We start from the raw sequence: 27,386 nt of genomic DNA on the forward strand, positions 1-27,386 counted from the left end.
GGGGAAAGGCTGTCTCAGATGCCACATGTAACAGCATTCTGTCAGTTGCAAAGCATAGAGCTGTGACCCCCTGGATTATGTCACCATGTGACTCTGTACTCTGTAGTCATCTTAGTTTGTGTTTGGACCATGTACAATATTCACACCCTTAAAACAATACAGGACTGCCAGCCCTTCAGCTTTTTCAGCAAGGTTGCACAAAAGCTGGGAGCTCATTGGACTGAAGCAGCTCCATTAATTGACCAGCCATCCACCACAAACCTCTGCATTTGTCTCTGCTTTCAACTCCACAGAGGTTGGGCTGTGGCCATGTCCAGGCAGGGGCCAGTGGCCTCAGTGCCTGCCCAGGTGGGCTCACAGGACTTGGAGCATGCTTGGTCAGCAGGCTGCCAAAATGGCTGGCTCCCAGCCAGGGGACACAGGCATCATTCGAGCTTTTAAAGGACAGACCTTCAGACCTCAGAAGCCACCAATGAAAACCACCTGGAAAGCCACAGAGGCCAACTACAGAGGGCCAGCTTGGGGTTTCTGGGCAAGTGAGTAGCACCTGCTTCCTGCCTTGTCTTTTATCTCTCCGACTGTGGCTCCATGTACGTCCTTTCAACGATGGATGGAAAAGCCTGACTTCTCCAAACCATCACAGTGGCTTTTTGCTAGCATTTGGTGGTGACTGGAAAGACAGATCACTAGACAGAAGGGGTCTCGTTTTTCAAGGATCTGATGACTTTACCTATCGCAGAAGCCAGGCAAGGTCTTCAGCCGTCCAGACCTGGAGGAACCTTATAGGGTCTCATGCTACGGTCTAGTTTTGTTTTTTTGTCCAGATGTAACTGCAGGTATCCTGCTGGATAATACCTGCAGGAAGGACGGGGGGGGCTGACAGGGTTAAAGTAACCATAGCCATCTTGATTCATGTGCTGTTGATGCTGAACCAAAGTATTGAAAAGTTATAGTTTGGGAAGAAAAACCATTACAGTGACAGGAATGGTCATACATTAAACCACCCAGGCACCAAAAAACCTTATACACATGTACACACACACACACACACACACACACACACACGCACGCACACACGCAGACACGCACGCACGCACACACGCACACCCCATCTGGTGCAACTGTGGTATGGTCCACACCTCCCCGCATCTCCTGTCATTTGTCAAAGTGTTCATGTCTTGGAGAAGCCTTGCAAATGAGGAAGGACATTACCTTCATCCTTTAAAGAAATACAATAATCTGCAGGCCCCACAGAATATAAACTGGGCATTTATTCAGGACAGTCTGAGGTACAGGTGTATGTGTGTATCAGTAGCTAATTAAATTCCCAGAAAACTTCAGGAATTCAGACAACTCCATTGCCAAAAACCAGAATTCCTTGTGAGCTCATCAGCAAAGGTTTGTATATGGAAAGCCCTGGAACAGAACAAAGAAACTGTTCTGGATGAGGAATGAAGTCTTGGCTCTCGCTTAGCATTTCCTGAATTGCTGGGCTATATGGAATCTCCCACCAGGAAGGCGTCCAGAAGTAAAAAAGAAGACAGGCTTTAGGTTTGTTTAAAGTGTACGCTTCATTAAAGTGTTTCTGGATCTAAACAGTTAATCATCTGCTGCCCAAGGTTCCCATCCCACTCCAGTTTTGAACACAGAGTTGTGTTTTCTCTCTGGAGTGAGGCCAGTCTATGGACCTTACCAGTAAGGATGGACTTCAAAGGCCTTGGAGCTAGGCTTCCACTCAGATCCTCTGGGATCAGCAGGGTTACCAGGAGGCTTGCCATCTCTCCAGGAGGGTTTTGGAACAGTGGCCTTCATCCCAGCAGGATCACAAACAGAACAGAATGCCGGAGAGAAAGTGACAGAGACACGGAACAGCACCTCAACTAGAGGAGGTTTTGGAAGGAAAGCTGGGTTTGTGAGATGCTGTTTTGCCTAGATGAGATTCCAACCAAATAGCTCACAGTAGGTGTGGGTTGAGAGGCAGTTTGGGGGTCAAAGGACTCTCTGCAAAGTCTCTTGCTTTTACACAGTGCGTTGCTCTGTGGTAGACTTTGCCTTTCCCCTTGTTGAACTGTCACTGACACTGTCTGATGCTGGCCCTGTCACCAGGCTTCGGAATCTCACCACTTAATATCTGCAGCCCAACCACCTTTAATGTTCCTTAATAATTCAAGTGACGTTTGCAGTCCTTACTTCCTCTGCTGTGTGCCCTGGTCTGTATATGGTATAGCAAGTAGGGATACTGATGTATGGTTGGAAGGCACGTGTGTGTGTGTGTGTGTGTGTGTGTGTGTGTGTGTGTGTGTGTGAGAGAGAGAGAGAGAGAGAGAGAGAGAGAGAGAGAGAGAGAGAGAGAGGACACTTCGTGAGATTTCTGTTTGAACCTGTACTGTTTCACTGAGTAAGGCTTTAGGGATTTCCCTTGCCACCCCAGTACACACCTGTCTAATAGTCAGCCAGATCTATTGCACCAGGTGTGTGTCCCCAGTTAATGCTGATGTGACGTCCTTGAAGGATGTGCGCAGAGATGACTGGTTTCTGTGCTATGTTCTAGGAAGGGAAATTCCATGCTTCATAGTCTTGTAGATGATTCAGGACCATGTTGTTATCCTGCCTTTAAATTTTCCTCTGTGTTCCAAAGTCAGCCCTACCGCCAAGCCCTTGGATGGTTCTGCAGCTGTTTACATGTGTCCCCTTACACAATGAGCTCTGTAAACAGTGACTTTCTGGGCTGCAGCCCAGTCCCACTGGTTTCTAAGGGGGTGGGGGGAGGCGGGGGGGGGGGATAGAGGGATTTCTCCCTAGTGCCCTTCTGCTGACCTTGCTTGCCCGGGAGGAGAGCTAAGTTAGAGAATGCTGACCTCACTCCCTAACAGCAGGATTTCCTGGGACATAGAGCTCTCCATTCTTCTGCGATCTGCCATATGAAATCTATAAGCTTTCAGAGCAGATTATGGGGAGAACTAATATTGGTTCCTTTTGGACTTCAGCATGGGGTCAAGCAAACACACAAAGCCATCTTTATGCTCCCCGAAGTCCTGAGGACCTTCTACGTCAGCTGCTGGCAGAGGGGGTGGGGCAGCGAGGTGGGGCACCGTCTAGGAAGAGCGCTTGGCTGCGGCAGGAAATCGGGCTGAAAGGAGATGTAAGGGCTTCGGTGGGAAATAGACGGTACAATGTTGTTGACGGAAAAAGCTCTTGGCAGGACTGTTGTTGTGAGTGCTCTGTGGCTTAGAATGGAATTTCCTACAGGCTGGACTAACCATTGAAAATGTCTCTACCTTCAGGAGTTCCCGGCATGCAGTAGAGCCTCGCTGGGGGAAATGTCAGCTTGGACCATGGGCGCCCGAGGTCTGGACAAGCGAGGAAGTTTCTTTAAGGTAAAAGGAAACTGGGTTTGGGATCTCCGCTCTGCTCCCTCTGCGTGGCCGCCTGAGGAGCTGCAGGCACCCGAAGCTGCAGACTGGAGCTTGGAAGCTGAACCAGCTGGGGCCAGGGGAGCTTGCCTGTGAGCAGGGTTGGTGCTCAGCCCGCTGGGGCTTTTGTGGATTAAGAACTTCCTCACTGGCTGGGGGCTGGGGCGGCGATGCTACACCGTAGGACCCTAGAGGGGCTCTGTAGTGGTGAGCTGTTCTGGCCTTTTAAGCTAGGGGATCTCAGGATGGAAGCTGGACTTCACTTTCCAGAAAATTAATGGTGTGAGACCAGGGTATTCGTCCGACTGAGTCATTGAAAGTGCAGAAGGAAAGGAAAACCAAAGCAAAACACTGGTTCCAGCACCTCACCTTAGGCTGATCAAAAAACGTTAGTTCCCGGTATGTTTTCTCAGACACTCAAAGGTTTCTTATGGTGGGGCAAGGGTTAGACAAGATTAAAACCCTCTGTTTCATGTGGGTATTGCCAGGGCTAAAGTAACTTTCTGGCTTAATGAGAGATTTGTAAAAGGATATTTTATGTGGAGTGTTTATGTTTAGGATTTAATAGTCATTTCTAATGTGTACTTGCAAATTAGTTTCCCTTTTGTGGCTTTCTGACTTATATTGTATACTCATAGCCTCAAATAAATGCAAATTTATTTTTGGAAAATCCTGAATCACCAGCCCCCGCCCCCCTGCCCTGGGCAGAGAGGAGAATAGACTGTAGTAAGTTAAATGTGCACATGAAATGTATTGCAGTCAGGTGCTCCAAACAAAGGCCCTGGTCCCCAGAGGAGGCGCGCCAAGGAAACCTTATTGCTTTATTACCGAGAGGGGGAAAAAGTGCTTGTGGTTAGTTATGTATCTGGTCTTATCTGTGTTTCTGTTTTAAAAGAGACTGGGACCGATAGTATGTCAAAGGTTGACCCTGGAAAATCCGCCAGAAACTTTGTTGATGCAGCAAAGCTAGTTTCTTGCTGAAATGAGGGCAACAGTCTCCTCAGTGTCTGAGCACGGGACCCCTGGGAGGTGCTTTGGTAAATCTTTGGATGCTGAGTCCCAAGTCTTTTAAGCTGAGTTCTTCAAAGCAGAGTGTGATTGGATTTTAGCGGAAGCTTGGTATTAGGACATCTCAGACTGGATGTTGGCGAAGCTGGTAGACAGAGGTGAGTCTTGTTGAGTAAACCATTGACAAGCATGCTGCTCTCCCAAGTGAGCAAACTGTTGAGAGTCCCCGCAGCAAATAGAAAAGCTATTTATTGGCTCATGGCCTTAACTCTATGGGTAGGAAGATCTTGGAATTAAGTAATATTGACACAAATGACCTGTGCTCTCAGTGCAGGTGGTTAAGCTGCCCACATACTAATCAGTCCTCCACTAGGTTACTCAGTTTTCATCAAGTCCGTGAAACTTCTACCCACAGGAGACAGGTGGGAGGAGGCTCATCCTCCGGTTTCTTGGGGGACCAGGAGCTGAACCCCAGAGCCCTCGACTGTACCTCACACTGAGATATGCATGCAAAAGCACCATCTCAAACACAGCTTTATCCCAAAGCATTGCCTAAATTAGCCTAAATATTGGCTAGTCCCTAATTGCCACCTTAGAATGCACAGGGAGCCCTGTGGAACCATGGCTTACACAGTAGTTAGACTTCAAAGTCAGAGCGAAAGAATAGGGTGTGGTAAGAACTGGGTTTGAGAGTTTCTAAGGAAGCTGTCCTGTTGGACTCAATGGGCTGTCTGTCCTACCGTTCGTTTTGGTCAGGAGTTTTTTATGTGTTTGTTTGCTTTGTTGTGTTGTTTTCATCTTTCAGTGAGTCAGCAGGCACAGGAATCGGCTTGTAATACTGTTTAGGTAATGTAAAGAAGTCAAGGACGGAGGGGATGAAAGCTAGCCAAACCCTTTGTGAGTCCTGCTTCTTGACCTCTCCTGGGTCAGAGCCCCCTTTGGAAAATCCTGGCAAAGGCATCTGAACCATTTATTATTATCTATATGTTTGGCAGAGCTTATATATATATATATATATATATATATATATATATATATATATATATATATATATATATATATATATACATATATATATATATACACACATACATATATATATATATGAGTATATATATACTTTCTTTAAGTTAGCTGTTCATGTAAATGATAGTCACTTTTATGTAGTCTTTTTTCCCCTCTTCTGTTGATATTGCTCTTCAGTGATCTTTACCAGCATTAGGCATGGAGTTATCTGCAAGGGATAAAGTAATGCCCTTGAACATTTATTAAAAGCAGACTGGATCCAGTGCCCCATGTGACTTGCTCCGCCAGCGCATTCTAGGACCCATGGGCTCTTTTCCTGTCTTATTTAGAGTCATGACTTTTAGGTACCAGTGGTTCCACCGCACCCTGACCCAGGCACACTACAGAAAAACCAGAAGCCATACCTAGCTTCATGGAACTCCTAGTCTGGTAGTAAAGAAAGATGACTACCAAACCAGGCTAGCACCACAGTATCATTGTCTTGGAAGACAACAGGCCCTGGGATGGGGCCTCAGAGAATAGGCAGCCTAACTGGGGCTCCAGAGAAATCCCTGTTAAGAATGTGAACTTTCACTTGACAGCTGAAACTGGAAGGTAGATGTTGAGGTTTGGTCTTTTGCTATGTATTGTGATGCTAAATACTGTTTTCCTGAGGCCTGGTTGCCCCCAGGGACAAGAGAATCTGCACATACACAAAGTAATGCCATGTGACCTTGCTCCTTAATTTAAAACTATTGGTTGAATCAAGATGCTGACGCCCTATAGCTGGGAAAAAGAGAGGTTGGTGGAATTTAGGTTCCTGGGCTTGGGGTCTGAGGAGAGACCATGAGGAAGAAGGAAGAAGGTAGAGAGAAGAGGGGAAGAGAGAGAAGAAAGTGCCAAGAGTGGAAAGGATGCAGTGAGGTAGGTGAGTAATAAAAACATGGCCATGAGAGTTGACCAGATGGAACAAGGCAAGTCATATCTGGGGGAAGTAACCATAGTAACGTAAGAGGGTTGACATCTCCCCAGCTCTAGTGCTTTTAAGGCTTATTGTAAATATATAGGTTGTGTGTCTTTTATCTGGGAACGGAAAGATCAAAGGTGGGTTAGGAACCCCCACTCGAGACTGCATATTTACTACAACAGGTAGGAGGTGGAGCTAAATTCGGAACGACACTTATGTAGTAGTAAAGCACTCCCCCGCAGACATCATAAAAGATGAGGAGTCACGTCAGGCTTATCGTCCTTAATGGTTATTTATGCTCTGTGGTGTTGTGCGGGGCTCAGTCACTGGAAGACATTCAGCCACCTTTCCTTCATCAAGACTCTCCCTACCCGGTGTGTGCTCTAGAGCCAACCACCAGCGGCAAGCTTTGGTTTGTGCTTTCTTGGTTTCTCCCATGTCCTGGGTCAGGGAAGCAACATGGGTTAGAAGACACAAGGCACATGAAAAAGGCCCAGATGGTCCAAGCATCCTGGAGTAACTGTGGATGCCCTTGGTCATTGTTCCTGTAGGGTCACATCCTGGAAGCTACATAAATCCTATGCTAGACACACATGTTTTCCAGTTGTTCACAGCACCATGATTAATTTCTCTTAGCCACCTCCAAAAAATATTGTTTTCCAGTTCCATAAGGCCAGTATGAAAATATGGGGAAATGGGGAGGCGTGGAATAGATATGTGCACTGACTGTAACCATACTTGAAGGGTGAACTGAATAGTTTATAGAAGAAAGATGTCATTCCAGGCTGGAAACATTCCAGGTTTAGGAACGTGGATGTTCATTCATCATGAGCCTTCCTTTTCCTGAATCTCACAGCTTCCGCCAAGCTGCCTCTACAATTGAGGGACCCAGTGCCAACAGATCTTTCACGAGTCCCCAAAGTTTATGCCCTTCTTCCTTTTACTACACCTACCATCTGCTGAGGTCCCCTGTAGGAAACCTCAGAAGTTGGCCCCAAGACCAGGTTCTCAGTGCAAAGGAAAGGAAACTTATTTATTCCAGAGAGACAAAGGGCAGGGAAAAGAGACAAAGACAGAAGATAGAGGAAGGGTGAAGAGGGGAAAAGACAGTGGAAAGGGAGAAAAGGAGCGAAGGAGAGGGCTAAGGGGCATATGCCCCCCCCCCAGGGAAAGGGAGGACAAATGACTGTCTCTGGATAGAGAGGAAGCAGACATGGCCCATAGGAAAATGCCAATTTAAAAAGGTAAAAGGAGAAACCCCATGTTAGGATGAGGTGCTTAATTTTAATTGGGCATGCTGATTAGGTGAGCTAAGGGGAGGCTTTTAGTTTCTGGACTTATACTTTGGATAGCTGGACCTTGGTGTTCAGCCTCAAGAGGAGGAAGTGGACAAATAAGGGAATAGACCTTGGGGGCTAGCTTCAGGAATGTAATCTAAGGGATTTTAGCAATGCAGAGGGAATGGAGAAGGGAAAGGTCTGCCAGGCCATGTGTGCCAGGCCCAGGCTGGCTAGAGTTCCTGCAACCTCACTCTTTCTTGAGTAGATAACATGAGGGATGCTTCCAAACACTACCACCAAGCATGGTCCATTGAGCTAAGTGATCTGCGTCCGATCAAGTCAGCGGGCTTCACCTTCCTGTTCTAGAACCATACACTGCACCTGCCTCTCCCTCACGTCTCTACCACCTGAGGCCAAACCTCTGCCAGCTTCCAAGGTTTGCCCTCTCACCGCCTGTCCCTCATCTCTGCCTCAGCTATCCTTCCAGGCTGGGTAGAGCCACCCTATCCAGTGGTAGCAGAGCTCACACAGGCTAAGTGGGGATCCACTTTTGTCTGAAAATAAAATTGCAGTAGAAATGATTAGGGGTGGGGGAGGCGCTGTGGTGTGTGTGTGTGTGTGTGTGTATAAGGGTTTGGGTGTGGTGAGCGTGGAAGACGGCTTGGGTGATAAAATGCTTGCTTCACAAGTGTTTGTTCCATCCACAGAACCCACATAAAAAGCTGGGTGCAGTGTCACACAAGTGTGATTACAGGGATGACAAGATGGGAAGCAGTGACAGGTAGATCCCTGGAGTCCGATGGCCAGCTAGCTTATCCTAGTGAATACATTTCAGGCCAGTGAGAGCTCCTGTCTCAAAATAAAAAGGGGGGGGGGACCTAAGGAGCAATACTCAAGGCTATTTGTTGTCTGACCTCAAGTGTGCATACTTATACACAAACACACACACAAACACACACACACACACACACACACACATACACACACATGCACATGCACACAAACCTGTGTACACATATGTAGAAATGGAACATAGAAAGTCATAACTGTGGTCCCAGTGCATACAGTTCTGGGATTTAGACTTCAGTCCACCACTTGGTTCCATCCAGAGATTTTCCTGTTCTTTAGTCTTATGACTGGGCCCCTAGGAGGAAGTTCCCCACTCTCATAGTACTGAATGTTGCCAGACAGTGACCAGCCCATGCCACCCACATTTACAGGAATGTCTTTGTGCTTCCTTGGCTGGCCCACCCTTGCCTGTCTGGACTTGTGTATATAGAGTTCCTCTATCCTAAGTGGGACTTCTTCGCCTGCCTGAGCTTAAGGGATTCGGCAAAGGTTGATTTTAATTAACCAGGATGGAAATGTGTTTGGATCACAGAGAGCCTGCTCACCTGGTCTCACCACTGCTGAGCCTGGACATCCACGACCCTGTCACAAGCCAGCTGAGAACCTCTGGTAGACTTATTTAGCATGTTTGAGATCTTGGGTTCATTCAAGGGCCCTAATAACAGCCGGAACTGCATGTCAGAAATCCTTCTGTTTACACGGTGTAGACAACATGGTGTGTTGAGCTTGTCTTTTAGAATCAGGAAACCCGCGGTTACATGTCAGAGAAGCCACAGGAGAGCTCTCTATCTTGACTGAAATCTGAAATCTGGCTCTGCTGACTGGGTGATGGTTTCGTCTCAACTACATCCCCTTGACTGTAAGTTGTTGCTGGACACCCGAAACCGTATTCAGTCCTCAGGAATGCTGTCTACAGAGCAGACACCCAGTCATCCAAAACCAGACAAGTCTCACTGCAGCTTGGGCCTCAGTGGCTCTTCTTGCGGTTGAGTCCTCAGAGTCACCTTTTGGATGGAAGTTCATTTCTCCAGTGCACAGCTAAGGTCAAGTCGGTGTTGCAGAACAGTGGGAAGGTGTGGCAAGAGGGACAAGAAATAACTGAGCGGGCCCTGTTGTGGATCCGTGGACAACGAAAAGCCCCAGAGATGAGGGTGGGTGTCTCTTCCTCCTCGGTTGCCCGTAAGGATGTGAGCAGATGGCATCACCTGCCAGTGTCCAGGAAGCACGCTCATATGGTCACCAAACAGCCCCAAATGCCTTATGGTGGCAACAGTGATGATTAGAAATGTAGTTGGGATGTTGGGCAGAGTCGCGGTTTATGTGTGATATTGCTAAGCCCCCCTGCTTTGGCATTTGGCTTTTCATAAATACATTTTTCCCTCACAGACAGTGACTGACAGAGAAAGGCTAGAGAATGCCATTGTCCCATGGAGACATATGTGTTACAGATATAATTTAAGATTTTTCTGTAGCCCCATGAAAAATGGTTTTTTAAAAAACAAAACAAAATAAAACACAAGTAAAGCTAATCTCAAAGGCAAATTTTATTTGTATAACTATAATATCTCCTAAAAGTAGAAGTTATAAATGGGAATTTTTCATTTTTGTCCTATATTTTTAATTTGCAAGGAATGTTTTATCATGCACATCATGGATATGTGCCAAAATACACTTTTTTTTTTTCTATTTAAAACCCTGCTATGAGATCAATGCCTCAACTTCTGTCCTAGGAATTAGAAAACTCTAGTATCAAAGATGGTGACTTAGTCTCACGGATACAGAGAGGCAAAGAGAGTCCAGGAGGTCCTTCTCACACACCGTGAAGTATCTCACCAGTCAGGGGGTGTTGTTTGCTCTTTGTGGCTTTCGTTCTTTCTCGGGAAGATTTTTGTTTCCGTCTAGTATGAATTTTTTTTCTTTTTTTTTTTACTTTATTTTAAAAAACAAAGATAAATATACAGATTTTTAAGCATTTTTGCATAAAAGTATACAAATACATTTTTATAAGGTTGTAATTAAGTATTTGTGGGTACATATACATACACATATGTATATATGTAACAGTAATATAGGAAAAGAGGTTATTAATTTGAGGAGATAGGAGAAAAACTGGGAGGGGCTGTAGGAAGGAAAGGGGAATGTGATACAGTTCTATTTTAATTAAAATATATTCTTTTTCTTTTTTTCTTGATCTTCACACAGTCTGTGGGTTGTTTCTGGGGTGTTCAGAGCTTTCTGGGGTTAGTATCCCATTATCAGTGACTGCATATTATGTCTGTTCTTTTGTGAGTGGGTTATCTCACTCAGGATGATATTCTCTGGATGCAGCCATTTTCTTAAGAATTTGGTTAAGTCATTGTTTCTGGTGGCTGAGTAGTATTCCATTGTGTATATGACCACAATTTTTGTATCCATTCATCTACTGAAGGACATCTGGGTTCTTTCCAGCTTCTGGCTATTATAAATAGAGCTGCTATGAACATTGTGGTGCATATATCTTTGTTGTATATTGGAGTGTCTCTGGGGTATATGCCCAGAAGTGGAATAACTGGGTCTTCAGGTAGTACTATGTTCATTTTTCTGAGGAACCACCAGACTGATTTCCAGAGTGTTTGTATCAGTTTACAACCCCACCAGCAGTAGAGAAGTGTTCTTCTTTCTCCACATCCTCGCCAGCATCTATTGTCATCTGAGTTTTGGATCTGACAGGTGTGAGGTGGAATCTCAGGGTTGTTTTGATTTGCATTTCCCTGATGGCTAAGGATGTTGAGCACTTCCTTAGATGTTTCTTAGCCATTCGATATTCCTCAATTGAGAACTATTTGTTTAAGTCTGTACCCCGTTTTTTAATAAGGTTGTTTGATTCTCTGGTATCTCGCTTTTTGAGTTCTTTGTATACCTTGGATATTAGGCCTCTATCAGATGTGGGGTTGGTAAAGATCTTTTCCCACTCTCTTGGCTGCCGTTTTGTTTTCATGACAGTGTCTTTACCCTTCCAGAAACTTTGCAATCTCATTAAGTCCCATTTGTCAAGCTTTGACCTTAGAGCTTGAGCCATTGGTGTTCTGTTTAGGAAATTTTCTCCTGTGCCTATGAGTTCTAAGGTTTTCCCGACTTTCTCATCTAATAGTTTCAGTGTACCTGGTTTAATGTGGAGATCTTTGATCCACTTGCACTTGAGCTTTGTACAAGGAGATAAGAAAGGGTCTATTTTCATTCTTCTGCATGCTGAGTGCCAGTTGGACCAACACCATTTGTTGAATAGGCTGTCCTTTTTCTATTGAATGTTTACAGGTCTTTTGTCAAAAATCAGGTGACCATATACTTGAGGGCTCATTTCTGGATCTTCTATTCTATTCCATTGATCCACATGCCTATTTCTGTACCAGTACCATGCAGTTTTCAGCACAGTTGCCTTGTAATATAGCTTGAGGTCAGGGATAGTGAATCCTGCAGATGTTTTCTTGTTGTTGAGGATGAATTTTGCTATTCTAGGTCTTTTGTTATTCCAAATGAAATTGCACATTGCTCTTTCCAACTCAATGAAGAACTGGGTTGGAATTTTGATGGGGATTGCATTGAATCTGTAGATTGCTTTTGGTACGGTGGCCATTTTTAAAATGTTGATCCTTCCAATCCATGAAGATGGGAGATCTTTCCATTTTATGAGATCTTCCTGGATTTCCTTCTTTAGAGGTTTGAAGTTCTTGTCATACAGGTCCTTCACTTGCTTAGTTAGAGTCACACCAAGGTATTTCATAGTTTTTGTGACTATTGTGAAGGGTATCTTTTTCCTAATTTCTTTCTCCACATGTTTGTCCTTTGAATATAGGAAGGCTACTGATTTGTTTGAGTTAATTTTATATCCAGCCACTTTGCTGAACTTGTTTATCAGCTGTAGGAGTTCTCTGGTGGAATTTGTGGGGTCGCTTAAGTACACTATCATGTCATCTGCAAATAGTGATGTTTTTACTTCTTCCTTTCCAATTTGTATCCCCTTGATTTTCTTTTGCTGTCTAATTTCTCCGGCCAGGACTTCCAGTACTAAAATACACTTTTAAAAGCAATCTCGTGCTACACTTGAGCATGTCTCCATTCATATCAGCTAATCTCAATGCTCAGCAGCCACCACACTGGGCAGCAAAGAGTTAATGTTTATCTGGCATAAATCCCTCCCTTTACTGGTTGAAAACAACCCACTACTAGATAATGTAGAACTTGGGAGTCCACCTGGCCTGACTCTGCCCCAAGGTATGTAACAATCCCGGAAAGAGAAAAGGCAGCCTAAGGGAGTAGATCCCAAGAAATTGCTGTTACCCCCAGGAGTCTCATTCTAAGAGAAAGACAGGGATGAAGGCTGGTACCAGCCAGAAGAGGTGATTTTACAGTTCTGAGTGAGCTGGGTCAGTGATGTTTCTGGGACAAAGGAGAACACACCTAGACCAGGACCATGTGGTTCTTATCCTTCGGTTAAGCATAAACTCGTGTCAAGTCATACATGGTCACTGGACCCCTTCATCTTTCCCTTTTCCCAATGTTCTTGACCACAGCGAATACATCTCCTTGCCTGGTTTTCTCTTTAATCATACTATTGAGGACAATGGCCCAGCTCTTTAGGGTCCAAGCTTTGACCCCTGGCATTCTGGCATTCTGGCATCCTGGTAGCAGTATTTCCACACCACATGGCTCCGGCAGTCTGGCTGTTTTTGCAGTTTTTCTGGATTGCCCACCCAAGAAATACCATATAAAGAGGTCACAGGGACAGTGGCCTTCTCTGGAGATGACACTAGTCTGCCTTTTTGGTGTATAGACAGTTCTCTTGCCAATTATTTCAATGCTTTTAAAATCTTAGGTCAGCCCCCAGGACATGCCTTTTAAAGAGCGTCATGAGCTTATGAGACAGCAGGTGCTGTGTTTGCTAAAACACAGTACACAGGTCAAGATCAGTTTCCAGCCTAGCATGGTCAACAGTGTGTCTGAAGCTAAATGTTGCCTGTGAGTCGCCATGTATGCTCCAGGGAACTTTGATGTTGTTTTTAAAGAACATAATACCTTGAACTGCATGGTGACACATATCTAATCCTAGTAGAAGGGTCTCTTGAGCACACAAGTTCAAGAACAGCATGGGTAATATAAACCCAGTCTTTTAAAAAAAAAAATCAGTAACAAGGCTAAAAGGTATGGCAATAGACATCTGTGAGATCTAAGTTACTTATAAGGGTGACACAGGGACAGTGCTTGAGCCACAGACTCAGGACCAGGAGAAAAAGAAGGAGATAAAAGAGATAGAGGGAAGACCTAGGGTCCCCTTCCCCTGTGGAAAATGGAGTGAGTGACGTCACCTTCCCACCTGTAAAAGGAATCATTCCAGTGTGTGTTCTGAAGGTGCCCATCAGCTCACTGCTACTATCCGACACTCTGCTGTGAACACACATCTATGCCCCGGGGGGAAGTCATTCAGTAGTGTTTGTAGTGAGTGTCTTGGTTTCTGTCTCATTTCAGACCCGTGCAGTAGTTACCTGGGTAATCTGTGATTGCATTAGTTACTTGGGGACACTTCTAATCTTTGTCTTCCGTATTCCCAGACTCAGAGAGCTTATCTCAGAGTCCCCGAGGTGCAGGTGACTGCTTGTAGCTGGTTCAGTCTTGGCCACATCATCTCCAGAAATAGTTTTGGCAGCCACAGCTTGCATGGAGGAGCTACTGGCCTCTAGTGGTCAGAGGCCAGAGGTGCTGCCAAACTTCTTAGAGCACCCGGGACTATTAACCCACCCTAAAGTTTAGTAGGACTAGAGTTGAGAGATCCCAATACATGTTGTAAATTAGGAGACATCCCTTGACTGAGGCTTCTCTAGCTGGGTCTGCATCAGGCCTTTTAGAAGCAAAGAAAATGGAAGGAAGAAAAGTATCCATATACTCAGCCCCCTCTAGCCTACTGCTTTTCCAGAGCAGAGATTTACTGACTTTTTGTGGCATAGCTTGGCTAACCCCTGGTCTACAGTGCCAAGTTTTCAGTTTTTTGGCTGGGCTGATGGGGATGCTCAGTGTGTGTGTGCACATGTTTACACGCAAGATTTGGATATCCACCAGGTATGGAATTAGCTCTCATGACGGCAGGGTGAGTCCTGGGCTCTAAGTGTGCAGTTAGAAAAACTGGGACGTTCATGACAGTCAGAGAAACCTGGGCTTCCAGGAGGGGAGGAGGGGTAGGGCTCCCTGTGTGATTGCTGGGAAGGCCTCTTGGGGAGGTGAGAGGTAGATTGAACTGTGGGAGAAAAGAGTCTTTCTAAACAAGAACCAGGAGTTGGGCCAGCAGGGCATGAAGAGAGGAGAGAGATGGGGTCAGTTTTGCATCTGGGTGAGATGTTGAGATCTCATTCTTACTGCAGTAAGAATGGGGAGTGCTATGGGGGATGGAGAACATCATCATACCCAAGTGCTGCCTTTATAGAAATCACCCCGAAAACTGAAATATAACGCAGCGTCTTCCTCAATCTCTTCAGAAGACCGCAGTCATTTGAAACCAGGCTGCGGGCCTCTCTGCACTTAGTTCTTGATGTGCCTGGCAGATCACACTTGCCAGCGTTCACTCCTGTTTCCCACCAGCTGTTCTTCACGGAGCAGATCACTTTGAACTGGAGCGGTTTCTTCTGTGCAGATTTAAAATCTGTCTCATAAAACTCTGACTTAAAGTTCTCATTTTTCCACTTGGAGGGTAACAAAAGAGGAATATTGAAAGCTCCTGTCTTTTATTATTATTATTATTATTATTATTATTATTATTATTATTATTATTATTATTATTATTATTACTATTACTATTATTATTATTATCTAAAAAAACAAAAAAGATTGTCCCAGAACTGGGGTGTGACTCATTCATGAACCATATGATTAGCGTGTGTTGAGCCTGCCTGTTGAAAAGATAAGCATCAAACTCGCTATGTAGCTGAAGAATGATGTTTGCCTCCCAATCCTTCCACCTCTACCTCCTGAATTCTGGGGTTTCAGACATGTGCCACCCTATGGTGTATGGTATGGTGTTAACCCAGGGCTTTCTGTCTAACAGCAAGCATTCAACCTCCTCAGCTCCATCACCAGGCAGTTAACCAATACCTAAAATAGTAATAATAACTTCCTGAAACACAGTGTGTGGTGTGGAAGAGAAGCAACAGGAGAGAAAACAGAGTTACTGAGGACAGCCGGCAAGTGGCACCCCTCAAAAATAAAGATCTGTCAATCAACTTCTATGTGTCTGTAGCTCCACCCATTGATTTTGGATCGCCTGGGTTTCCTCCAGATAGTTGCCGGACTGAGTGGCTTCACCAGCATTGCCTTCAAAGCCCGAAATATTTACTCTTGGTGGAGAAAGTTCACTCAATGCTGACAACAGAGATGATTGCATTTTACTGAATTCTCAAAGGCTATTCTTCTCTTGCTTTCCTTTCTTTGTTTGATTGCTTGTTTTATTTTGCTTTTAGACAAGTCATTAGTCAGCGCTACCATTCATTATTTTCTCAATGCTGAGACCACATTTCAGTTGCTATCCAGCTCCTTTGGGCTGGGTTGGCTTTGCCTGCTTCTGTTGTCATCTGGATCTTGTAAGCGTCTGAGCGCTAGGCCTCTGGTGTACCCATGTCAGCAATTTCAAACAGCCCACAGGGAGTGTGGCTCAGGAAGGCGAAGGGACCTGTCCTCAGAGCCCAGGCACCAGGCCCTTACTCTCTGGCCCTTTGACAAATCAATAACCCTGGCATGAGTTTGTTACTGTTTAGATAGTAGAAGTTCTATCTAAGGGAAGCCATATGTTCCTCCCTCAAATCCAAATTGTCAAAGTGAAGGTATAATGGATATTCCAATAGAAAACTCTATTTTCCCTGGGTCTTCTTATAGGAGCCATAATTGGACTGCTAATAGCACAAGAGCCAAAAAATTAGTGTATCACTTCTGAGACAGTGATTGGCAGATGGCATGGAAAACTTCTGTTGATACGAATGGCACTTTGAGAGCCAAGGCCAAGGTCTAAAGGGGCATGCCAAGGGTTAGGGGTATTCCTCAGCTGTCGACTTTTTAAGACCCAAATCGAGTCTTATCTATTTGAGGCTCCCATGAATGAAACAAGAGATTGGAGATTGATGCAAAAGCAAGAGGTTTATTAGTCCAGTGCACTGGGGTGGCCTACATCTAGAGAGGCAACCCTGAGCTCTCTATCAGCATAGTTTTTATACACTTAGTAATGGGTGGGCTACAGCAGTGGTGACTAGGCATGCAAGCATTGGTGAATTTGGTTGACTTTTAAGTTGATAGGCTGCTGCCAATGTGGGTTGCATCTCAGGACCTATGCCCTACATTCCAGGGGCTGCCCAGATAAGGTTGAAGCACTTCTTCCTGGAGGGTATGGGACCATACAAGCCTTTAGTGGGAGAGGGGAGCTGTAAGACCCTCAGTGGGAGGGGGAAGCTGGAAGGAGGGTGTGGGACTGTAAAAAAAGTCCTTAAGGTTCCTCAACTTCAATCTACAGCAAGGCACTCAAACAAACAAGCACAGGAAAAACCAAAAAGCGGAAAGAGAGGTAGGTATGGGGTCTTTCAGGAACAATGTTACCCTTCTTGGCTCTTGGTGAGTTTAAGTTGAAGAACTAGTATCCTAGACAATCAAGGGACATCAGAGACATCCCCAGCCGGTGGCTTCCATGTTCATTGTTGCACACCTGCCCAAGAGAAACAAGGAAACAACAGCAAACAAGGGAGATATAGATTTATTAAGGAATGGTGAGGTAGATTGAACAGGAGGGATTCCAGAGAAATGCTCACTGCTGCCCTGCCCAAGGGACTCTTATGAGCCTTTTGGTGGAAATGAGTGGAAACTACAGTTACTTCTGTTGAAACTGGTAGGTAGTTTTTGAGCTTATCAAAAGCCAAGGCAGTAAGGAATCCTAGGTCCTATGCATGTTCCCAAACCCTCACTAGAGAGGTGTTCACATGTTACAGATCCAGAAGGGAGTGGTCATGTGTGATGTGTGGCAAGCTCATGCTTCCCTTGAGCCCTAGCTTCTTTCAGGAGCTAAATCCTGTCTTGATGTGTAGGTAATCAGTCTGCATGGTGCTGCAGAAGTGACCGCTTTGAAGATAATACAGAGGCTGCAGTGAAGATGAGATCATGGGTCTATCACCCAACCAGCTGCAAAGCACATGCAGGCCAGTGGACCAGGATTGTGTGATTCTCTGGTGTGTTAAAAAAATTAATTAAAATGTGTGAAATTACTTTACAAAAAGTAAAGAAGACAGCCAGCCACAATGGCCCAGTACTGTGGTTTGTAAGAAGGTAGAAGTCTAGATTTAAGTGAAAAGTTCCTGGGTTATTTTTTACATCTTTTTATTAAGATGTTATTTGTTTTATGTATATGAGTACACTGTAGCTGTATTCAGACACATCAGAAGAAGGCATCAGATCCCATTACAGATGGTTGTGAGCCACCATGTGGTTGCTGGGAATTGAACTCAGGTCCTCTGGAAGAGCAGCCAGTGCTCTTAACCACTGAGCCATGTCTCCAGCCCCAACATCTTTTTGTTTAAATGTGAAATGGTTTTCACTGTGGAGGACAGGAGAAGCCCGGTGTGAGGTAACACACACAAGTCCCCATAGACCACCCCAGAGTGACCTCTGATGTCTGACACGGAGCCGCTGTGACTGACAGCTTCCTCGGGAAGGGCAGTTCCCAGGAACTGTACTCGGTCCTCAGTGGAGAAATAAACTTCCTGGCTTCTCTGGCTTCCAGACAAGTGCTTAAGTGCCTTAGAGCCTTGAGTGGCCTGCTTCATGAGAAGGCCCTAGCCTGGTCCCTGGTTCTCCCTGCTCTGTTGCCACGCACTCGGAGCCTCAGTTTCTTCATCTGTAAAATGGGATTGGCAACAGTCTGCCCCACAGTGCTCAAGGGGACATGTGAACCGAGTGGAGTAGTAGATAGTGCCTTCTGTACACATGACCTGTTGTAAGTTGAAGCTGGGTAACCCAGCTAGCCTCAAATTCTCAGACAGCCTCTTGCCTCAGCCTATTGAGTAGCACATTGATTACAGATGTGAACAACCATGTCTGGCAATGGCTTACTATTTATAAGAGGGTTTTTAGGACATGACTAGCTTTAAATTACTTTATCGTTGTTGATTCAAGAAGTGTTTGATGATGGTGGTGATGATGATGGTGATGGTGATATTGCTAAGACAGGGCCTTATTTGGTACAGGCTGGCTTTTAACTCAGCGTGTTTGAGAATGACCTTGAATGTATGACTTCCTGCTTCATCTGCTGAGTGCTGAGATTACAGGCCAGAGCTGGCACACCTGGTTTATGTGGTGCTGGGGATGAATTCGCAGCTTTCTGTATGTTGGGCAAGCATTCTAGAAGTGAGTTACATCCTGAGCCCTTAAGCAGAGTCTGGTTTGTTTTTGTTTTTTGTTTTTTGCTTGTTTGTTTATTTGTTGGGTTTTGTTGTTGTTGTTTTTGCTGTGATATTCTGATTTGATTTGTTTCTGAGATAACGTCTTCCTTGATAGCCCAAACTAAATTACTAAATTTCAAATCACTACCGAAGTAGCCCAGGATGACCTCCCAACTTCTAGCAACTTCCTTGGTATGAAAATGGAGGGCCACTTTGTCCAGTTCAAACTGTACTTTGTAACCTTCCTGTGTTTGTGACACTGACTTCCTGAGATGTCCCTAAAGCCTGGACAGTGTAACCCTGTCTCCACCCATCACTTCTGCGGCGCTGTGACGAAGGCAAGGCTTAGTGAGTGTCAAGAGAGAAACGCTGTGTCTTCCTCCATATGTAGAATCTTTTCAAAAGATTTGAATAACAGAGAGGTGATTCATGCTAACCCTTGGGTAGATGTGTGCTGGGAGGAAGGACTCGATCCCAGCAGGCAGCTTCCGGACAAGGCAGGCAGCCAGGAGACATCTCTATTTACCTGTTCATCAGTCAGCCTTCTAGTTGGAGTTTTCAAGTCAGACTAGAGGCTGGTAACCACAGGCAGCAGGCATTACACTGCCCTCCGTTCTGAAGTTGCGGCTGTGTGCTGCATAGACACCCACTGTCCTCTTGGGGGAAGCTGACTTAGGGGACAGTGATGGGAAGTGTGTACAGGATGTAGCACGCCAGGAATCTAAGGCCAGCCTGGGCTACATAGTGAGTTATAGGACAGCCAAGACTACATAGTAAGACATTGTCTTTTTAAAAAATGAGTAAAGTAAATCTAAGCATTTGGGAGGTAGAGGCAGGAATATCAGGAGTTCAAAGTCATTCTCCTTGATTACACAGTGAATTTGAGACCAGCTGTCACAAACAAAACAAAACAGCTGTATATATGTGTGTGTGTTTGTATGTGTATGTCTATATATGTGTGTGTGAATGTATATGTTTATGAATGTATGTGTATATGGGGTACATGTTTGTATTGTATAAGTATGTGTGTCAGTGTGTGAATATTTGTGTGTATGTGTGTAAGTGTGTATGTGTGTGTATATAAATATGTGAGTGTATGTAATTATGTATGTGTGGTACATATGTTACATGGTGTATATACTCACATGCCTGTGTGCTAACGCTCTCACACACTCAGTGGTTGTCCCAGAAGTGGCCTGGGCTGACTTGGGTCCACCGAATGTTAGATATATTTCTCACACTAGCTTCCTTCATTTTCCCAGCAAACTACCATTGCCCATTGCCCCTTTTACAAGTAAGCAAACAGAGGCATGAGCCAGTTACAGTCTTGCTCCAAGGGTCACACAGGAACAAGAACCAGAGAAGACTTCATACTATAGCTATGGGTCCCAGATTCGTTAGGAAGCTAAAGGTTAACCTGTTCTTGGAACAAGAAGTCCTGCCTGGTGGCCACTGGCACTGGTCCCCATGCCCTGAAACTGCCGGTCTGAGCAGGAATGGGCGCGGTCCCCAGAGCAGCTGGCTACACTTCCGCTGTGCCAAGGGTACATTATTACAGATTTTGAGGGCAAGGAACAGAACTGACAGACCTTTCCAGAAGAGAAAGAGAGCTCCCAACAAAAATGTGCAAAGTGGGTTTCGGAGACTCATTAGTCAAAGCAGTGACTGCCAGCAGTCTGCTGTCGCTCCTGGTGCACTGTTGGAGTTTTCATTTCTGGAGATGGGAGTGGTTTTTACTGATAGAGTTTTAAATTTCATAAGAACTGCCCTCGAAGCAGGAGAATTCCTGTAAACCCGTTCATGACCCTCCTTCCAGCTCCCTAATCGCTCACACGTGTCCGCACTTGCTCTACCACTGTCTCCGTTCTAAGTCCATAAGGCTGCATTGATGTCAGTGCACGCATGCGCATGTTTGTGTATATGTGTGTGTGTGTGTGAATTCCTCTATATGATAACTATAAGGAGTTATATTCACAAGTGGTATATTTCTGAGCCACTTGAGAATATACTGAAAGAACCCCCAAGTATGTACCTCTGACTCCTGAGAACAATGACCCGTCCCTGCTTCTAGATTTCTGGGAATACAGGTGCATGCTATCACATATGGCTATAAATTTTGTTATTTCAGCACAGTCCATGATGAAAAACAAAACAAAAACAACAAAATCAAACAAACAAACAAAAGGCGTTGACCTGAGAATCCTCTGGAGCCTATGCTCTGGGTTTGTTGGTGGCTCCAGCTATTTCTTTAGAGGAACTCCTTCGTACTCCTAGATCCACCCATTGTCATGAGTCTTTAGTCTCCTAGTGATTCTGCTGCATTTGTTCTGATGATTAAATGCTTCGTTTCCTACTGAAATGTCATGTGTAACAGGAAGGACTCCCGTCAGTGTTCAGTCTAATTTTCATGTCCTTGGTACTGATTTTAAATGGTTCATATGTGTGAAGCCAAGAAATAAATGCTCTTACTATAAGAATGGCTGGTTCTCATGAGTGAGTCCAAGATCGAGGGACATGGCTCAGTGTCAGCAAGCTTCCCAGTATGTGCAAGGCCCATGGTTCCATCTCCTATGTCACCACGGGAATGGCTAATCTTTGGTGTCAACATGGCTGGCTTTAGAATCATTAGGAGACCTAAACACACCTGTCTATAAGGGCATTTCCAGAGAATCAACTCAGTGGAAAAGCTTAGCCTAACAAGGAGTGGCACCATGTCATGTGCTGGATGGGCTGGAAGCATAGGTCGAATAAAATGGGACAAGGGACAAGGGAACAAAGGCCAGCACCCACCTCCACCACTGCTTCCTGCTTCCTAGTTTGTCCTGATGTGAGGGGCTGTCTCCACCCTGCCTTCCCAAATGCAACAGACTGACCCTTCCAGAAGTGTGAGCCAAAACTAACCCTTCCTTCCACAAGGTGTTTCTTTTCAGCATTTGGATCACAGTGGTAATAAAAATAATCAGTACAACTAAGAACTAAACAAACAAAAATCTCATGAATGAGCCCAGTATCTCGATGTGCTGCAAGCCATGGCCTTGGGACCACACAGTAGAGGTAGAACACGGCTCCCACTGAAGGACTCCGAGGTCTTCCTTTGCTTGTTCTCCTAGCCCTCTGGTATCATGTCAGGATTTAGTTCTAAGTCTATTATCCATTGTATGCCTATACCACATTTTATTTATGTGTTCTTCCATCCATCTGGGAATCCTGGGCTTGGCTGTTATGCATAGGGTTATTATAAACAAGGGCTGGATTCCTACAGCAGCTTGTCCCTATTTCTGACTTACCACTCTGAGTGTTTTGATAGTTAGATCAAGCTGAGCATTAAAATCAGAGTCCAAAGCTCAATCTTAACTCCAAGAATCTTCCTCAACAACATGTCAGCTGGATTCGAACAAAAGTCATCTGGCCACAGAAAAAAATGTTCTCTGCTGAAGCAAAATGCTATGAGCCAGGATAAGATTGGGGTTTCCCACCCTCCACAGACACAAAGAGAGGTGGTGTTCGAGCTTGTCTAGCTTGGTCACCCCTGTCACATCAAATAGGCCCTCCTGGGATATCTCGTCTCAGCTTCTCAATTGCAGAAGGCTGGTCCACCCTAGAAAGATTCTGGTATTGTCAGGACAGTAGTAATCCCTCGACACCCCACTGGCTAAGACCAGCAGAGCCTCACTTCACTGCCCTGGTTAGTTGGTGCCATCAGGAAATGGAAGACATTGGGTACAGGAAAACATTTCATTCCCAGCATCAGAGATGACCTCATCCCTGTGAAAAAAAAAACAGTGAAAACAACTTCACACTTGGGACTCTAGTCCTTGACATCAGATGACTGTCACCACCATTTAAAAGCTGGACCTGTGTTATTATGATTATTTCTAAAAAAAAAGAGAGAGAGAGAGAGAGAGAAAAGGAAGTCTCTGCAGCATGGGTTTGTAGACAAACAACAAACATCTATTCAGAAGCAAAGCCACAAACCCACAAACAAGACAGACAAAACCCACAAAATCAAAAGACTACCATGGCATTTGGTTTTCTTGTTCTTTTAATTGCAGATAAGTGTGTGCATGAAATTAATAACTTTAGCCCTTTTTAAATGTCCGCTTCCTTGGCATTACGTACATTTAAATTGTTGTGCAACCATCACCACCATTCAGTTCCCAAACTCCTTTCATCTTGCAAAACTGAAACTACCCTCACCAAACAGTCACCCAGTTCCTCTCTTAGTTACCACCAATCTCTCTGCTCCTGTGAGGACGAAGACCTTTGGTTCCTCCTGGGAGCGGACTCGTGATATGTATCCTTCCCTGACTAACTAGTTTCATCTAGCAAAGTATCCTCAAGATCTGTCCATGCCATATCCTGCATCAGAGCGCCCTCCCTTACTCGGGATGAGTAATACCATCCACTCATCACACCGTACTTAACCCATTCACCGTGCACAGTTCCAGCATTTTCATCTGCGAGCCACAAACACTTCCACTGTTCCCTCCGCTGGTTATGTTACATTTCTAAAGCTTGCTGCTCAGTTCTCTTGCCCTGGTGAGGAATATTCTATCTCCAGCAAAGGAAGCAAGAACAGAGTGTGTTGTACTAGGCCTGTGATGGGACTGAAGTTAAATCTAAGTCTCTGTTTTGAAATGAAAATCCCAGTGTCTGCTGGCTGGGAGAGATGAACTACTTAGGAAATGTGCCATGGATTCATGGATCTGGGCTGAGATTCTAGGAGCTTCCATGTTGTTTTCCATGATGACTACACTAATCCACATTTGTGAGTGTGGCCAATAAGAATGGTACGTTCTCTAGGGCCAGGACAACTGCCCTTGTTTTGAGGGAAAGATTGTTTTCTCTCTAGTAGCCATGCTGATTAGATAAGAGAAACTCATTTTTCTTCTCATTTCCCTGATGATTAATGATGTTAGATATTGTTCTCATATGCCCATTGACCATTTGTGTATAGTTATACATCAGTATGTCCAGGAGAGCTGTGTCTCCCAGGTTCACTGCAGCACTCTCTAAAATAACTAAACATCACTAAAGGACAATGGAAACATGACTAAAGATGGTATAGATGGGGCTCTTGTGTCTGCAGTTCACATCTGTGAATTCAACCAAACATAACTGGAAAAAAAACAAGGGGAACAGTTACATCTGAGTATATATCAACGTCCTTGTCATTATTTCTGAAATGACACAGGATAAGAACAATTTACATGGTGCTCACACTCTACAGGGAAATACAGGTGATCCAGGGATGACTTTGAGGTGTATAGGAAGATTGTGTAGGTTATTTGAAAATACCACACTATTCTTTGAAAACAGATAAGAACATCTGAGAATCAGGTACCTATGGGATCCTGATACTCACCTTGTTTAAGGGTTGGGCACAGGAAACTCAAGTAGAGGAGCAGGAAGGGAGGTAAGAAGGAGAGGTAGCCAAGACCGGGCTCAGTCAGCCTCACAGTCCGAGAGGCTATGAGCCTGAGCCAGTGAGGAAGCTGGGTCTTGCATGCACCAGCTTCTGGCAGCCTCAAACTGAGAGATACCCTGTGGTATTGACTTTCCCAGAGTTTTGGGTTTGTTCTCTACAGAGACTTCAGGTTCTTCCTGTACAGACTTCAAATACTTTTTGTACAGACTTCAGGTACTTCCTGTATAGACTTCAGGTACTTCCTGTACAGACTTCAGGTACTTCCTGTACAGACTTCAGGTACTTCCTGTAGAAAACCAGCACAGCCTCAGGGAGCACTGGCTTATGGGACCTGTGCTGGCACCAGTGTAGTACCTGCTATGAAAGTCATGTCTGAGATAGTCAGCCTCTAAGAACCTCAGATGCTTCCGGGAGAGGAACAAAGCCTTTGTATGGCAGTAAGTTTCACATCTCAGTGATTCATCTTCTGAGGTTGCTGATCATTTTCATGAAAATGAGAATAACCAGGCTATAATTTGCTTATAATGCAAAATCCCTTTTTCAAAGTCTCCGCCCCCCGCCCCCTCTCCTTCTCTAAACTGAGAATATGTTGTCAGAAGATATGATGATTCTGGGCCTTACAGAAAACATTCTGGTGGACCCGGCACACTCTGTTCCCTGAGTGCCCACTGCTCACGGGTTCACTCCACAATCTGGGGCAGTTTTATGGAATCATGGTGAATGGGTTGGCACCATGGATGCCCCCAGTGTCACTGAAGCAGTGGCTCTTTAAGGAAGTCACCCAGCGTCGCGTCCCACGTTACTCTCTCTGCCTGAGTAACCATCTGGGGAAATGATACTTGGTTCATAGATGCTGATGCTCAGTAGGTTTGAAATTATAGGGATTTGGTGTGGGTTGGAGAGAACCAATGAGGCACAAGGAAAATTACAGAGTTTGCTTGTATTTTTTAACTAGGGAGAAAAAAATACCTTCCACATAACTGACGCTTAGAATAAAGAATGGGTCCAGATTAAAGTCAACCCTGGTGTGTAATTGAGATTTATTTAGAATGAGGGGAGGGAAGAAAGGTAGAGAGGGAGGGAGGGAGGAAGGGAGGGAGGGAGGGAGGGAGGGAAGGAAGGAGGGAGGGAGGGAGGGAGGGAGGAAGACAGTGCCTAAAGTTACATGTGGTGGTCCACATCTGTGGTCTTCGCTCTTAGGGAGCTGGGTATAAGCGTCCCAAACTCCAGGGCAGCTTGGGCTGCAGAGCCCATCTGAATGAACCCCGCTGCTATAATGAGGCCGTGTCCAGGATAGGTGAACTTGGCAGTTACTCGTAACTAGCTCCCTGGCTCCAGAGAAGGAGGAAGGTGGCTCGCTAGCTCAGCCACGGCCCTTGACAGGACACCCTAAACTGTTTGTCAGGGTCTGCACCAGTACAGGGACCTGGGGTTTCCATTTGCATAAGGCAGAACTAAGCTGTGAGGCCAGGGGACCAGGAACCGAGACAGCTAGTTAACCCTCGGCTCTTCATGACAGGCACACTACGTTCAACTCACCAGATAGTCTTCTGCTAATGAAGATATCTGGTTTGTTTGGTTTTTTAAATATAATTTATTGTTATTTTCTGCACATTGGTGTTTTGACTGCAGGTGTGTCTGTGTGATAGTGTTGGATCCCCTGGAACGGGAGTTACAGACAGTTGTGAGCTGCCGTGTGGGGGAATGGGAATTGAACCCTGGTCCTTTGGAAGGAAGAGTGGCCAGTGCTCTTAACTGCTGAGCCATCTCTCCAGCCCCGTTTTTTTTGAAAGGGGGAAAAAAAAGTAAATCGATTTAGAAATTTTTTACAAAGGTGTAAAAAGGAAAAAGCCGTTGCCTGTATTACACTGTGCCTTCAGTCGCTCCAATGGAAACGAGCCCAGAGAACACCAGAAAATGTGTGTTCAGGTTTTTGCTTTGTCTATTTACAATTCTATTGTATATGTGTATGTATGTATGTATGCATTTATGTATGTGTGTATGTATGCATTTATGTATGTATGTATGTGTGTATGTAAATATGTAAGTATGTATGTATGTAGTATGTATGTGTGTAAGTATGTATGCATGTAAGTATGTATGTAAGTATATATGTAAGTATGTATGTATGTAGTATATATGTATGTAAGTATGTATGTATATAAGTATTTATGTAATATGTATGCATGTAAGTATGTAAGTATGTATGTAAGTATGTATATATGTAAGTATGTATGTGTGTAGTATGTATGTATGTATGTAAGTAAGTATGTATGTAAGTATGTATGTATGTAAGTATGTATGTATGTAAGTATATATGTAAGTATGTATGTGTATATGTAAGTATGTATGTAAGTATGTATGCATGTTTGCATGTAAGTATGTATGTAAGTATGTAAGTATGTATGTATGTAAGTGTATGTAGGTAAGTATGTATGTATGTATGTAATACATATGTAAGTATGTATGTATGTAAGTATGTATGTAATATGTATGCATGTATGTGTGTGTGTATGTAAGTATGTATGTAAGTATGTATGTATTAAGTATGTATGTATTAAGTATGTATGTGTGTATGTAAGTATGTATGTAAGTATGTATGCATGTTTGCATGTAAGTATGTATGTAAGTATGTAAGTATGTATGTATGTAAGTAAGTATGTATGTATGTATGTAAGTATGTATGTAGGTAGGTAAGTATGTATGTATGTATGAATGTATGTATTATTGGAGTGGCCTCAGAGGACACATACTGCCTTGCAGCATCTTCACCTCAGTAACACACCAGATTCACCATTTGTAGGCTGCAGTGTCCCACTGTTGCTGTACCACACTGTCTACCCAGGTCCACAGCTGCTGGACATCGTGTCCTTTTTCCACCGTTCAGCGTTATGAATCGCGCTCCCGAAGACAGCCTTTCACGTGCCTGTTTCTTTGGGTCAGTTCACTGAGTTGGTAACACTACATCTGATAGGTTTCGAGTTAAAAATGATGACCCGT

General features: G+C 44.6%; 1 protein-coding gene across 2 annotated transcripts in view; it reads left to right on the forward strand.

Annotated features, from left to right (window-relative positions):
- Positions 1 to 3,320: 3,320 nt before the first annotated feature.
- Positions 3,321 to 27,386, forward strand: part of RIN2 (Ras and Rab interactor 2) — a gene marked incomplete at its 5' end in the record, with an annotated part of 98,142 nt that continues 74,076 nt past the window's right edge. For both annotated transcript variants that reach the window (XM_080930993.1, XM_080930991.1), the window contains one exon: positions 3,321 to 3,377. In XM_080930993.1, coding sequence (XP_080787119.1) covers positions 3,321 to 3,377 — 57 coding nt within the window. The remainder of the gene's footprint in view (positions 3,378 to 27,386) is intronic.

This window comes from Micromys minutus (genome assembly GCF_963924665.1).
Source record: "Micromys minutus genome assembly, chromosome: 17".
NCBI lineage: Eukaryota > Metazoa > Chordata > Mammalia > Rodentia > Muridae > Micromys > Micromys minutus.